At 42.9% G+C, this 16,204-nt stretch overlaps 1 protein-coding gene across 1 annotated transcript in view; it reads right to left on the bottom strand.

Annotated features, from left to right (window-relative positions):
* LOC137616295 (ras guanine nucleotide exchange factor S-like) overlaps positions 1 to 16,204 on the bottom strand; it is a 96,042-nt gene that overhangs the window by 1,004 nt on the left and 78,834 nt on the right. Inside the window, 2 exon segments of the mRNA XM_068345938.1 lie at positions 1 to 447; positions 449 to 1,211. The exon segment at positions 1 to 447 is cut by the window's left edge and continues 1,004 nt beyond it. Of these exon segments, the coding sequence (XP_068202039.1) occupies positions 213 to 447; positions 449 to 1,211 (998 nt within the window). The 3' untranslated portion in view covers positions 1 to 212.

Below are 16,204 nucleotides of genomic sequence, written 5' to 3'. Positions count from 1 at the left end.
AGAAGATTTATACAAAAAGAGACATTTAGACTACATTTCGAAGAATATAGCATTTTTAAAAGGTCTTATAGACAATTACCCATGCAACAGCAAATGGGAAATGAGATACTCAAAGCGTTATTTAGAGAAAAAGATAAATCATTATATAATAACAAATTCTCAAACATACCTAACTTTCTACATAAGGTGTTATGCTTAATTTTTGAAGCAAGCTAAACTTTGGAATAGTCTTGCGTGGAATGTGAATTTTTGCTTTGTGTTTCAGTGACGTTAGTCTCTTGATTTTCAGTTGATGAATTGGAGGTGGTTAATGTTGATGGCGAAGGTATGAGTTCCTCATCAGTAGCACTAAATGCTAACTCTTCCTGTGTGGTCTCCATCTGGTTTTCATTTGGTGAGATTGTAACTGGTGGATTTCCTTCTTCGTGCAGATTCTGATTGCACTCAGTTTGTCTCTGTTGAAGGATTGGTTTGTTCATTTTCCGTAGTCGGGTTGCTGTTGTCTTGTGATGGTGATCTTTCTGGTTCTATAAGTTGGTTGGCGCTAACCTCTGGAGATATGGGAACACTTTCTGTAAACGACCTTCTTGCTTGTGTGGCCGTGAGTATATCATTTTGCATCATCATGGTAGAAGGTACTCGTAAAGCAGGTAATTGTGTTATAAATGAACGTTCAGATTGAATATTACTTGAATGCTGTTCTAATTCTTTCTTTGCTTGCTCAGACAGAAGGGTTTCCAGAACTTCTGGCCATTTATTGTCCACAGTTGAAGAGAAGCAATCATCATAAGATGGTGGGAGATCAGGAAGTGATACTCTTGCATTTGACGCATTATTGGAATTGCTATTGGAAGAAGTGTCACTGCCTTGATTTCTTGTTGAGTAAGGAGGTGGAGGTAAATTATCAAATACATCAGTATAAGCTGGAGGCTTATCTTGCTCAACGGGAATTTCATAGATACGACGAGATTCTGGATCTCCCACATATATCATATTGCTGAAAGGAACAATAACCATTCGATGGCCTCTTCCTCCCGGTCCTTGTATTTCACGAACAACTGCTGCACCCTCCTCTGCATTGTTCGAGGATTCTTCATGTCGAGCACAGGAGAACGTTCCCCAGCAACAGTAAACCAAGATGAAGAGCAGAACAATGATCATGACAATCAGCGCAAAAAGCGCCTGCGTTGTCGAGGGGTAGTTCATAGCACCTGCAAAAGAAGAGTTTCATAATTAGTTTACATGTTATAGGATGTCAAAATAAATTTTTGGGCTCAGCCATGTCGTCCTGATGGAAGGTTCCTTTAGGCAGCTTTCTAAGGGATATTTAGCTACTCCATCAGGACGACATGGCTATCTCACCCAAAAATAAATTTTTCGCTTTGCTTCAAAATCTATTTTGTCATATAGGCTAAGAAGAGAGACTTATGTCAGCATGCTCAATATTAAAATATTCGCCGCAAGATTGAACTTCTGAGGTTCCACAGATTAAACATCCTGATTAGGAAGATCATTCCACAATCTAGTCACAGCTAGAATAAAACTTATAGAAAACTGTGTAGGCCTATTCTTAACCCTTATGATGGAGAAGGCAAGACTGTTAGAATTAACTGTATGCCTAGTACTGCATACAAGGTGGTAAAGTAAGTCTTAGTAGATTTAAATGCAAAGGATGGTCGGAATTATGTATATAGAAAAAAAAAATCTTATTCAACATGCATAAATAACTTATTGACTGGTGGTTCCAGAAATTGATATCAAGATCAGGAATGAGAAATCTAATAGACCACAATTTTTTATCCAACAAATTAAGATGATAGTCAGCAGCTGAAAACCAGACAGAACAAATATATTTATTTATAAATCTATAATTTATGAAGCTTACTTTGAGTATGGCATGTTTGAACTTTAGCCTAGAGCAATTGTATGAGTTAAGTGTATTAAATAATTTGCAATATACCAGTGCATTGAAAAACAATGTTAGAAATAAAAGTAAAAACAGAATGATATAGTAGCTATGTCATATCATAGAACATAACCAACGAGATAACTTTATTTCTCTTTTAGCTCTATCAAGAACAGCTTCATAAACAATTAAGGAATTAACATGTGCATACACATACTTTACATGATTATATATATATATATATATATATATATATATATATATATATATATATATATATATATATATATATATATATATACATATACATATATATATATATATATAAATATATATATATATGTATATATATATGTATACATGTATGTATGTATATATATATTTTTGGGCTCAAGCCATGGCGTCCTGATGGAAGGATCCTTTTTGGTAGCTTCCTTGGGTAATCACTACTAGGATTTTCCCAGAGAATTAAACCACAGGTTATCACAGAATTCTAACTTCTGGAGCGAGTATCCTAAGGGTTTCCCCTTAAGACATCGTGTATCAACAGGGGACACGCATGTATTAACGTGCCACATAGCTATCTACACCCCATATAGAGTTAACGCTTCAATATGGCGGACAGAGAGCGGCTGGGAGCTGAGCCGCAGCCAATCTAGATGTGGCGATATCGGTACTCGCGATGTAAACAGACGGACGCCATTGCTTTTGATGACGTCACGTCCGTCCTCATTCCTTTTGCTAGTAGCTCGCTCGATTGGACGTATTTTTCCCTTTGTGCGACTTTATCTGCTTGCATCCTCGCCATGTCTCAACCTTCAGCTTCACCTTCTTCTGGAAAGTTGAGTACAAAGGTTAAAGTATTGTTTAAATAAGCTCTGACCGTAAAGTAAATCTTACTTTTCGAGATATTTGCATAATTGTGGCAGAGCTTTGCCAGACCGGTCAGCGCCATTTTATGACGCTGCCGTTGCTTGCATGCCTTATTTAGTTAGCCGCAACAGCCTTACCGGTATATATAAATTTCTAATCAGCGCTATTAGTTATTTAGTCTTCATAGCTAGGAACTTTATATCGTGTTTTTGACGCATTAGTTAGGGTCTTCGCTGACCCCATACCAGTAGGCTTTGATTAGCCCCTAGGCCAGTGAGCCTATACCAGTGTTAATGCATGATATTTCAGTGATCCTAGTGTTAGTTATGAAGATTTTGGCATTATTTTACAATACCATTGACAGTGATGCAAGTGTTTTTCGTCTTCAGGGACCATATAGGGGGTAGGTTATCTTGAGTGCCTTGCTAACCTAACCTTATGATAGGACCCCTATATGCTCTCTTCATCCCTAGCCCTAGGGCTTCCCTCTGGTAATCTTGTATCCTATTACATGTGATAGGACAAGACTCCTCAGAGTACTGTATCGCCTCCCCACCTAAGGGAATGACCCTTCCCTTAGTGTTGCGGACCTTAAAGGTAGGATCACCTCCTTTAAGCTGAATCGGTCCTTGACCTTTTCCTTGCGATACGTCTTCTCCCTTCCTTGATTAGGGTCTAACAACCCTAATCCAGGTTAGGTTGGGAGGGCTGGTTTATGTACCTTGCTGAAATATACGCGTGCACCGTTTTTCAGTTGGTCCACCTACTATAGGTTAGGGTGAGCATCTCCCTTCCTAGGTGGCCGCTCTGGTGCATAACCCATCCTTTCTTATAAGAAGACCCTTTCCCCCCCCCAACCTATCTCTTGCCTAGCCTAACCTACCAGTAGGTTAGGCTTCATATGTCCCCTGTCCTACACTCCACCCTAGGCTGGAGTGCTGGACCCCGTGGTGCTCCCAGTGTTGTCCGCTCTGATACATAGACCCTCCATAGTGCTATGGAGTCAGTTATCATTTGGTCGACATGAAGAGTCTCCACCCTTTCTTTGGGTACACCCTGTCCTCTCTTGGACTGCCTTAGCACCCGGCCATTGCGGCCCCTGCTTAGGATGATAGATTCACCTCTATCATGGTGGTACCTTTTCCAGAGGTGTCTTGACTAGGCTAGTACAGCCTTGCCATCCCACCTCCATCTTTGGTGCTTGTCCCTTGCCGCCTCTACCCCGGCATTACCGCCGCTACGGGTGACTTCCTTATCCTTGCCGCCTTCCCCCGAGTGCCGGGGGATCGCCGCCGGCCGCCGGCTTACCGCCGTGGCCTCTCCATTCCCTCATAGCCTCGGCACACTGCCGACCCCTCCCGGAGTGCCGGCACTAGCAGCCGGCCCCCGGCCCCGGCTATGCTCCTTTATCCTTACCCCTGTCACCCTCCGACTGCCTCCGGCTGCCGGAACCGCCGCTCCTTGCCGGCGGCCGCCGCTACCGGCTGCCGCCACCCTGGCTTCTTTTGACCATAGAATGATCATTCTTGAATGCCAGAAACTCTGCTCGAGCGGCTTCCGGCGTGCCGGGGGTATGCCGGACCCGTCCGGAGGCGGCAAGATGCCTTGCACCCCTTCTCTCAGCTATCTTTACTAGCGATAGCTCCTAAAAACCGCACCTAGACGGCTTGTTAACGCAGACAAACTGGTACGGAATCGTACATTTTGTTCAGTTTTCACTCTGTCTTCTTGCGTGTTTCATCTTTCCAGCACGCTACGTGTAATTGGCACGTCTGGTTGCCGGAACCTTACTAGGATCTCATGATCCCCAGACTTTCTTGATAAGATTTCAAGCCTAGTCTATAATATGGTTATTCTAGATGGAATTCCCATTATCAAGACACCTTCCATGGAGGCCTACGGCCACCTGGGACTGTCCGATGCTACGGCAACCAGCCGGGCGGGTTACACGAGGCATGCGTCTGTCTTCTTTCACCCACCCTTCTGTGCATCACAATTAATTTAAGTTAATATTAACTTGTTAATAATTAACTTTATATACGAGCCATATTATGACTCTACAATACTCATCGTCTCTTTCCTTTACAGGAGGAGTACGTCAGGTGTGACCACGACTTCTGCGCGGTCCGTCGGCCACACTTCTATGGACACACGGCGTGTAGGACACACGCCCCTTGTGCTCACAAGAGAGGGGATCTCAAATACTGGGGCCCCACCACCTGTTCGGTCTGCCAAGAATGCTTACAGAAAGCATTCTATGATTCTCCCTCAGCGGAGATTCGGGACACTGCTCGGGACAACCTACGCAAGTGGGTACGTGGCTTTCAGAAGAACGCCACTGGACCATACCTAGCCACAGAAGAAATGAGGTCTTTGCTGTTCCCAAAGGCCTCTCCAGACTCAGTGGTCCCAGTCGAACAGATCCCCGTAGTCCAGATTACAGTGGAACCTGATGTTGTCATGGCTCAGTCCATGAATGATTATCACCTGGATTCAGAACATGATGAACGCATGTCAGAGATCTCGGAGGACACCGAGAAAACCCTTATGGCCTAGGGTGAAGGGGAGGATGATGAAGAAGAGGACCGGGTAGTGTATACCGAGTCCGATAAGGAGGATGCCCCTCCCTCCATCCCCCCTCCTACTCCTACACCGACGGAAGTGTCTCTCCCGTCTACGTCCTCCACCACGACTCCTCTACCTACGGCACAGGATATGATTCGGCTCATTGAATCCGTGATGGAGCAGAAGCTCCAAGAAACTCACCAGATCATTCGGTCGATGGGAGGTTCCAAGGAATCTCGCAAAATCTCCATCAAGGACCTCCCCGCATGCTCGAGCGACAATCCGTGGCGATTCGCCGAGCATATGGTCATCGCTGACGGCAAGATCTTCGTCAGCGATAAGATCGGTTCCATACCCCTGGAAGAAGTGGAGTTCTTCCCCCGCTTTGAGGCGTATCCGGACTGTTACGTCCGTCTACGTTCAGAACCATCCTCAAAGGAAGAGACCGAACCGAAGGAGAAAATAGTGTTCGATCTCTCGAAGGCCCAGGCTATGCTTGCCAAAGCGCTTAAGAGCAGAGGCTTTACCTGCTCTGGACTTCCGGCTCTGAGCAAGAAGTACCCCACCTACGTTGCGCCCGATGAAGTGGTGATACCCTTCACGGAAAAGGCCTTCGCTGCCTGCTTTAAGGCTGTAGAAGAAGGGAAATCCTGCCCTGCATTGGAGGAATGCAGACCTTTCTCCGCAGTCACCCCGCCCGACACCAAACACTGGAAGGATGTGCAACACACCTTCGTGGTGGGCAAACTAGATCCTGACGTTGCTGGACGTCAGTTTAATGAGGACCTCCCCAAGCTAAACGATCACCTCCTTCGTAGGGAACAGAAAACGAAGGAGAGGCTGGCAGCATCTCTCACTCTCCAGGTCCAGATGGACGTAATGGCTGGCGACACCAGAGTCCCTGACCATGACATGGTCCTTGCCAAATCTCATATGGCAACCTTAGTCAAGGATCTGTACCACTTCATGCGAGCTCGTAGAGCCTGCAGAGAATTCGTGTTCTCCAGTGCCACTGTCAGACACGAACCCCGAAAACTGATTTCCTCCAACATCTGGGGCAAGTACCTCTTCCCGTCTGATCTAGTGAAAGAGATCACAGACAAGGCCGCATCTGAGAACAGGAACCTTCTCAACAAATGGGGCATGTCTAGGAAGAGAAAGCCCTCTCAGGATGACGGTCCTCAGCCTAAGAGGAAGCAGTCGAAGCATAGACCCCAGCAACGTCAGCACAGATGTCAGTTTCCGGCACCCGCTACTCCCCAAGTGGCCGCTCAGCCGCCACAGACCTTTCAGTTGGTCCCACAGCCGGTTTTGTCCTCATCACCGGCCTTCAACCCCGCCTTCGAGCAGCACTCCACTACCTTTCGTCCCAAAGGTAGAAGCTCAGGCAGGGGTTCCGGCAGAGATTCCTCTCGCCGGCCCTCCAGAGGCAGAGGAGGACAGGGAGCTAGCGGCCGAGGCAGCAAGTCCTCGGGACCCCAGAAGCAATGAAGTGCTTCCGGTGGGAGGAAGACTCCGCCACTTCCAGGATCGTTGGACCTTCGACTCCTGGGCACACAGCATCATCAAGAAAGGTCTGGGCTGGAGCTGGGCGCAACCACCCCCAACCTTCCAGCAATTCTTCCAACGTTCAACCCCCCTCCTGGAAGAATATGTGCTAGACCTCTTGAACAAGAAGGTGATAAGATGGGTGAAGTCCACAAGGTTCCAAGGGAGACTGTTTTGTGTCCCCAAGAAAGACTCAGACAGACTCAGAGTCATTCTGGACTTATCCCCCCTCAACGTATTCATATCGAACAACAAGTTCAAGATGCTGACTCTTCAACAGATCAGAACCCTCCTGCCTCGAGGGTCTTTCACGGTCTCGATAGACCTGGCGGACGCATACTGGCACATACCAATGAACCATCACGCTTCCTCCTACCTTGGATTCCGACTCCAACGGAAAAGCTATGCCTTCCGGGCCATGCCCTTCGGACTCAACGTGGCCCCTCGGATATTCACAAAGCTAGCGGACGCAGTAGTACAACAGCTCCGCATCCGAAACGTCCAGGTGATGGCCTACCTCGACGACTGGCTAGTGTGGGCGCCCTCGCCCGAGGATTGTATAGAATCCTGCAGAAAAGTTACCCAGTTTCTCGAACACCTGGGATTCCAGATAAACGCGAAAAAGTCTCGCCTATCTCCAGCTCAGAAGTTCCAATGGTTAGGCATCCACTGGAATCTTCAGTCACACCGCCTTTCCATTCCAGCAAAGAAAAGGAAGGAAATAGCAGGGTCTGTCAAGCGACTGTTAAAATCCAAACGGATCTCAAGACGCCAGCAGGAACAAGTTCTAGGCTCTCTACAGTTCGCCTCGATCACAAACCCAGTGCTTCGTGCACAGCTAAAGGATGCAGCGGGAGTCTGGAGACGTTCCGCATCCATCGCTCGAAGAGACCTCAAGAGACGGCTCCCAAGCAGACTTCGACTTCTTCTAAAGCCGTGGTCAGAAGCGAGGGCCCTAAAAAGGTCCCTTCCTCTCCAACACCCACCTCCATCTCTCAACATCCATACGGACGCTTCGTTGGAGGGTTGGGGAGGTCACTCCCACCAAAAACAGGCTCAAGGCACTTGGTCTCCCCTATTCAAGACGTTTCACATCAACATCTTGGAGGCCATGGCGGTTCTTCTGACGCTGAAGAAACTCTCCCCGCCCCCGTCGATACACATTCGCCTGACCCTGGACAGCTCTGTGGTAGTGCGTTGTCTCAATCGCCAGGGCTCAAGATCGCCCAAGATAAATCAGGTGCTCCTGACAATCTTCCGTCTGGCAGAAAGGAAGAAATGGCACCTGTCTGCAGTTCACCTACAAGGATTCCGCAATGTGACAGCGGACGCTCTATCTCGGACAAACCCGATAGAGTCGGAATGGTCTCTAGACGCAAGATCATTCACCTTCATCTCTCACCGAGTCCCAGAACTCCAGATCGACCTCTTCGCAACGAGCGACAACCATCAACTTCCTCGATATGTAGCCCCGTACGAGGACCCCAAAGCGGAAGCGGTGGACGCCATGACCTTGGATTGGAACAGATGGGCCAAGATTTACCTGTTCCCTCCCACCAATCTTCTGCTGAAAGTCCTCTCCAAATTGAGAACCTTCAAAGGGACAGCAGCTCTAGTGGCTCCCAAGTGGCCCCGCAGCAACTGGTACCCCTTGATCCTGGAGATGCAGCCAACGCTGATCCCCCTCCCGGACCCAGTTCTCTCCCAGCAAATACAGAAGTCGACTGTCTTCGCTTCATCATCGAAAATCAAGGACCTTCATCTCATGATTTTCTCACCCTAGCCGCTAAGAAAAGGTTTGGGATTTCGAAGGAGAGTCTAGACTTCCTCGAGGAATACAAGACCGAATCCACGAGAAGGCAATACGAATCGTCTTGGAGGAAATGGGTCTCCTTCGTCAAGGCAAAGAACCCCTCGAAAATCACCATAGATTTTTGCATGTCCTTCTTCATTCACCTTCATGGACAAGGCTTGGCAGCCAACACGATTTCTACTTGCAAATCGGCCTTGACTAGACCTTTGTCATACGCCTTCCAAATAGATCTGTCTAGCGACATCTTCAACAAACTACCGAAGGCCTGTGCCCGTTTACGACCGGCACCCCCTCCGAGACCAATCACTTGGTCTCTAGACAAAGTTCTCCACTTCGCCTCCAAATTGGACAATGATTCATGCCTTCTTAAGGACCTGACTCAGAAAGTTATATTTCTCTTCGCTCTAGCTTCGGGAGCCCGAGTCAGCGAAATAGTGGCACTATCTAGAGAAGAGGGACATATCGTTTTCAACGATTCAGGAGACCTCTCCCTCTTCCCTGATCCGACGTTTCTCGCAAAGAACGAATTACCTACCAAACGATGGGGCCCGTGGAGGATATGCCCCTTGAAGGAAGATGCCTCTCTATGTCCAGTAGAGAGCCTTAAGGTCTATCTTCATAGAACTTCAAACTTTGGTGGAGGCCAACTCTTCAAAGGAGAAACATCGGGCAGCGACCTGTCACTGAAACAATTGAGAGCTAAAATCACCTACTTCATTCGCAGAGCGGATCCAGACAGTACACCCGCTGGTCATGATCCTAGGAAAGTCGCTTCGTCTCTGAATTTCTTTCAGAGTATGGATTTCGAAAGCCTCAAGAACTATACAGGCTGGAAATCCTCGCATGTTTTCTTTAAACATTATGCGAAACAAGTGCACGAAGTGAAACATTTTGTGGTAGCCGCAGGTAGTGTTATGAAACCTGCTCTGAACTCTGCTTAGAACAGTGAGTTATTAGGGACTCTAACTCGTCGGGTGCCTATGTTGACCCTCAAGTGATACGTAGTGAAGCAGAAACCACCTTGTGCTTTCTTTAACTGTTCTTACCTCAGGTGAAATGTCATAGTAGATTACCACATGAGTGCTACATGCCACGTGCATGACGTGTGTTACATAAAGACTAACGTTCCGTAGAACGAGTGCCTACTAATACTTGATTCTTCCCTTTCAGACTCAAGAGCACGCCTTTATGACTATGTACATTTTTATCAATGTAAATGTTTTTTACTATTTATTGCATGACATGTATTGATTTACCTGCAATTATCTAATAAAATGTCTATTTTATTACTTGTGCGTCTCCCTTGCTCCTTTCTTACTATGAAATATACTAATTGTCATAGTTTTCTTACCCTTTATTCTTGGTTAAGGAAAATGCCAGGATTTACTCCGGGCATTTATTTATATAGAGCAAGTAAGTTTCCTTAGCGAATACTTACTCAGTTATGAAGATGAGTCAACTCCATGCACGAAGTGTACAACCACCACTTCTTCAAGTTTGTTTCGACGCGAATACCAAATCGCTCTGACTTATCTTCTGGATCTCATTGTTCCTTCAGCCTATATGAATAGCCTTCCCATGACCACTTTGATCTCAGCATAGCCCGTGGGGACTTCCATGCCAGGGGGGCAGGAAGGCAACTGCCTCACGGTAGCTCTAGTATAGACTACTATGCTTTCGGCTCAATGTTTTAGCACTCACTTATAAAGGGGAAAAAGTCTACCACGATACACTAATTCTCTGGTACTCTTCCATCAGGACGCCATGGCTTGAGCCCAAAAAACGGATTTTGAGCGAAGCGAAAAATCTATTTTTGGGTGAGATAGCCATGGCGTCCTGATGGACCCGCCCTGTCTGTTATCAGGTCCCGCCCTGCGCCGCTGTATCATGGTGATGAGCGAGCTCCAGACTTACGGATGAGGACGGACGTGACGTCATCAAAAGCAATGGCGTCCGTATGTTTACATCGCGAGTACCGATATCGCCACATCTAGATTGGCTGCGGCTCAGCTCCCAGCCGCTCTCTGTCCGCCATATTGAAGCGTTAACTCTATATGGGGTGTAGATAGCTATGTGGCACGTTAATACATGCGTGTCCCCTGTTGATACACGATGTCTTAAGGGGAAACCCTTAGGATACTCGCTCCAGAAGTTAGAATTCTGTGATAACCTGTGGTTTAATTCTCTGGGAAAATCCTAGTAGTGATTACCCAAGGAAGCTACCAAAAAGGATCCTTCCATCAGGACGCCATGGCTATCTCACCCAAAAATAGATTTTTCGCTTCGCTCAAAATCCGTTATATATATATATATATATATATATATATATATATATATATATATATATATATATATATATATATGCATATATGCATATATATATATATATATATATATATATATATGTGTGTGTGTGTGTGTGTGTGTTTGTATGTATGTGTGTGCAACAGTTCCTCATTTACTTAAACCAGATGGCTCAGTCACTCACTGTCCAAAGGAAAAGGCAACCCCTTCTGGCAGATGTGTTTGGCAGCAAGCAGAGTAATGAGAAACTTAAACTTCCTCATCCCTGTTTTCCTGAGGCTAAACTAACTAGTTTAGCTTTTCGATCTCGTGAAATTAAAGCTCTCTTGATGGACCTGGATGCATATGGAGGTGTAGACCCAAATGGTATTTTTCCTTTGTTTTTATAAACACTACAGATTTCTTAGCTACAAAGTTATCTGTTATTTTGCGCAAGTTAGCAAGAAAAGAAGCTTTTAGCACTTGTTGGAGAATTGGTAATGATACTCCACTATGTAAAGATGTTTGTGGTATCTCAAGTCAAATTGATTACCACAACTTCCATATTATCTAAAGCTTTTGAACGTTTTTTGTCAAAACGTCTTAATCAGTTTGCTGAAGGTAACCATCCGTTTCCTAGTTTGCAATTTGGTTTTCGCAAAGGCCTTGGAGCATGAGATGCCCTTCTTACAATCTCCAATGCTGTATAGAAAGCCCTTGATCGTGGTCAGGAAGTTCGTATGATTGGCCTCGACTTTAGTGCTGCCTTTGACTGTGTTAATCACGAGGCCCTTGTTTTCAAACTCAAACAGTTGGGAGTGGGTGGGTCGTTTCTTAGAATTATTATTGATTTTTTTAAGTAATAGATCTCAAAGAGTTGTTGTTGATGGGCACCATAGTGAGTATAGGAATGTGATATCTGGTGTTCCTCAGGGTAGCCCCAGTGTTCTTGGCCCATTACTTTTCATACTATATACACATGTCATGTGGTTTGGCCTAGAAAACAAGCTTGTTGCATATGCAGATGATGCTACTCTCTTTGCATCAATTCCATCCCCTGAATGTAGATCTGGGGTTGGTGAATCCCTTAATAGAGATTTAACTAAAATTAGTGCCTGGTGCAAATTTTGAGGTATGAAGTTGAATCCTAACAAAACTTAAAGTATGATTATAAGTAGATCAAGGAAAGTGGCTCCTCAACTCTTAACATCCTGATCTCAGCATTGATAATGTTTTTTTTAAATTTGTATGACTCTTTTAAAACTTTAGGTGTGATTCTCGACAGCAAATTTACTTTTGAGAAACACATTAGGTCTGTGTCTTCTTCAATTGCACAATAAACTGGTTCTTTGAGAAAGTCTTTCAAGATTTTTGGTAATCAATCTATTCTGAAGAAGTGTTTTAATTCTTTCATTCTACCTTGTTTCGAGTATTGTTCTCCTGTCTGGTCTTCGGCTATAAAATTTCTTATTCCTGATCTAGATATTAATCTCTGGCACCGTCGTTCAGTTAGTTCATTATGCATGTTGCATAAGATTTTTTTTATACTTCTGACCATCCTTTACATTCAGATCTTCCTGGACAGTTCCATCCTGTTCGTAATACTAGGCAAGCAGTTATTTCTAATAGCCAGGCCCTCTCCATCATGAGGCTCAATACTACACAGTACTCTAGAAGTTTTATTCCAGCTGTGACCAAGTTGTGGAATGATCTTCCTAATCGGGTAGTTGAATCAGTAAGTTAAAACTTCAGAAGTTCAAACTCGCAGCAATTGTTTTTATATTGAACAGGCTGACATAAGTTTTTTATAGTTTATATATCAAATATCTGTTTTAATGTTGTTGATATTTTAAGAATATTTCCTCTGAATTTTCTTTACTTCTTTTATCGTTTATTTATTTCCTTTCGTCACTGGGCTATTTTTCCCTGTTGGAGCCCTTGGGCTTAAAGTATCTTGCTTTTCCAGCTAGGGTTGTGGCTTGGCTAATAATAATGATAATAATAATAATAATAATAATAATAATAATACCATTGCCAATATACAATAGGTCTCGCGGCATCTATAATCGGGTATCTATATGGATAACTATTTATTGTTTAGACTATTCTAGAATAAATTACAGCTAAAAGGGCAAGTGTAACTATTACGTTTTCTCCAGTAACTTTAAAGTTTATTACGTTTATTCAAGTAACTTTGAGGTCAATTGATTTACTAACCTGGTATTTCGTATATTTTCCTAGACAGACATTCTTATAATTGGAACATGACTATGGCTATGCAGCGTCCTTTCACTAGGTAGCCACCCAAAATACTGAAGATATAAAGCCTTTAAAAAAGAAACTGAAAATTTTTCCTAATTGCTTCGATAATGTGGATTTAACAATAAAAAAAACTCTTAAAATGAGTAAAGTATAACAGCGAAAAAAAGCTTAAACACCTTTAAGTCCCATGGAAGTGTTTGCTGGCTTAATAGAATGCTCAGAACTTTGTTTACTTTACAAATGTTTGCTGGCTTCATACTTTGTTTACGTTGTAACTTTAGTTGTTTGTCCCGAGTTTAGTTATCCTTTGCTCTAGACAAGTGGTGATTTTTTTTTTCAATAATTAACGCAACTATTAGAATACTACATTTTTAATTGTTAGGAAGAATACATTCAAGTTCGAAATAGAATATTCAACTGTTGCTGATGAAATTTATGGTGTCAATTACCTTATTTGGGGACTTTCAGATGGTAAGGTAAGTGATCAGCGTTGCAGTCAATATTTGTAGTACTTTGCATGGTCTAATCTATAAGTAACGGGATTATTAAATGTATTTGTGAAATATGAATCATGCTAATGGAATTGACTATCAACAACTATCAATTATGAAAAAGTCATAAGTATACCCGTAGTGAGCGGCCTTTTTCTTAAGTAGGCCTACAGCCCATTTTGAGGGCAAAGTATATCTTTTTTTTCGGTTTCATTGTAGTGTATTACATGGCAATGTAACCTAGGATTCCAACTACTTTTTTCTTATAGGAAAAATTACGCTCCCTTCGAAAATACAATACAAAATTACCTTTTTTTCTCGGTAAGCCTAAGTCCATATAAATATAATAAAACAGCCATATTTTTCGATTGCAGTGTTATCTTTATTGTTGATGTAAGCTTCTCATTCTTTCTGTTGTTCTCAGGAACCCATACTTGCATTATGTAACAATTAATAGTTATATTATGGTTTTGGTCAGAGTAAAATGTTCTGTTATAAAGAACCTCGATCATATAGGAAAACTCTTGTTTTCATTGAAAATGACATTTATTTTGGGGCTGATATATAAGTAGTGAGATATACCCTAGAATTTCTGCCGACAACGTAGGCCAACCAGTGGGAGCTGGTGGTTTAGGGTGGGGAATATAGGTAGTGAAAATGATAAATAATGGTAAGACAAACCTTTTTTTTCTGCACACTTTATTTTCTTGGCCGCATACTAAATCAATGAAAAAATACCAAAATTATCGGCATCCTATTCTACTGTACTGTAATATTTTTTATCTGTTTGTTGACATTTTGCAAAACTGTCGTATTCGCTCCTGTTCGTTTGTTTGTACATACCTTGGTGCATACTAACCAATTCAAGCTTTCTGCGCATTTGTTTCCATACGTATGTGTGTACAAACCTTTGTTACGTATTAACTAGTTTTACCCTATTGTGCATTAACCACTTCCACTTAATAAGTCCATGAAAAATTATCAAAATTATCTGCATCCTATACAGTACTACTGTGTGTTCATACCTTGGTGCATACTAACCATTTTTAAATATTAAACTTAGCCGGTGAATATATAATAGCTGACGTCTCCGACGGCTCGACAGATTCCAAAAACTCGCGAGCGATCGCCATGAAGGTTGCGGGTGTGCCCACCAGCGCCGACTATCGGCCAGATACCGCATATACTTGTAAACAGCTCCAGAGCCTCCAGTTCTTCTCTGTCAGTTCCATCGACAAGTTGATTCCACTCGCTTTATGACCTCGAGTTTTCTACCGAATTGGTGAAGTACTTGGTTTTGGTTTTATTGCTTTCGCCGTGTTGGATTATTCAATACTATCTTCAAAAGAAATGCTTTTGAAAGGAGAGGAAAAGTGTTTTGCCCTTGCTTTTTTATCTCTGGTTTTTCCATAGAGTAAAGATGGCCGACCCTTCCCTCAGTGTACGGAAGTGTGTTTACGCTTTTAGTATTTATTTTATCACGTTATAAATTATTGTTGATATTTATAGATTTTCCTCTATATATTTATATATCTCACCCGCCTTTATTAGGCCTCTTCGTTGAGCTTTCCATTTATACTAAACATCAAGATAAATTTTATGTTTTGTTTATATGCGGCCGTTACCTATTCCTTGTAGGCGGTCCTAACTTGGAAAACGAAGTTAAACAACGTTGAGCCCATTCAACTTTTATTTTTGTTAAGTTTAAATCAATTGCTCTGTAAGAGTTATGAAATGAATATTTTTTTTTTAGAAAATATTTTAAGAAATATATTCTTTGAATAGTCTTCGTGCTGTTTTTTTTTTCAAAGATGAACTAACGTTTGGTTTATTTGTGCTACGCAGTTTGCGCTCTATCGTTACGATAGAGAAAGAGAGAATCACGGTTTCACTTTGCTGAAAGAGTAAATCGATTTTGACGTTTTGTTCATTCTTCTTTCAAACTGAAGTGTTTTAGATACTAATTTAAAGGAACTTGTTAATTTTCAATTTCTTAGTCCTTTCAGTTTTTTCCTTTGGTCAAATAACCTGTTTATTAACGAAGGGTGAGTGGGCAATTCTCTTGTGTGTGACAAGAGAGAGAGAGAGAGAGAGAGACGGAGAGAGAGAGAGAAAGAGAGAACGATCCGATCTTTATTCTCGTCCCAAGTCTCTGTACAAGGAGTTTGGGAGCGAGTAACGTTGTTCTCGATTCAATTTTTTTTTTTTTTTTTTTTTTACTCTCGTCCCAAGTCTCTGTACGGGGAGAGAGGATAAAACGTTTTTAGTTTTTATTCTCGTCCCAAGGCACTGTACGGTGAGAGATTGAAAACGTAGTCTTTAGTGAACTAGTGTTTAGTCTCCTCCCCAGTCACTGATCCTTTTTAACTTTATATATTTCCGTTTTATTCGATATATATGTTTACTGATTTTTGCATGTGTGTTTCATTTTGTACTAATGTGCTTACATTATACAACTCATTT

The sequence above is a fragment of the Palaemon carinicauda genome, chromosome 22 (assembly GCF_036898095.1).
Source record: "Palaemon carinicauda isolate YSFRI2023 chromosome 22, ASM3689809v2, whole genome shotgun sequence".
Taxonomy (NCBI): domain Eukaryota; kingdom Metazoa; phylum Arthropoda; class Malacostraca; order Decapoda; family Palaemonidae; genus Palaemon; species Palaemon carinicauda.
Note: the sequence above shows the minus strand (reverse complement) of the source record. Positions and strands in the feature narration are given on the sequence as shown.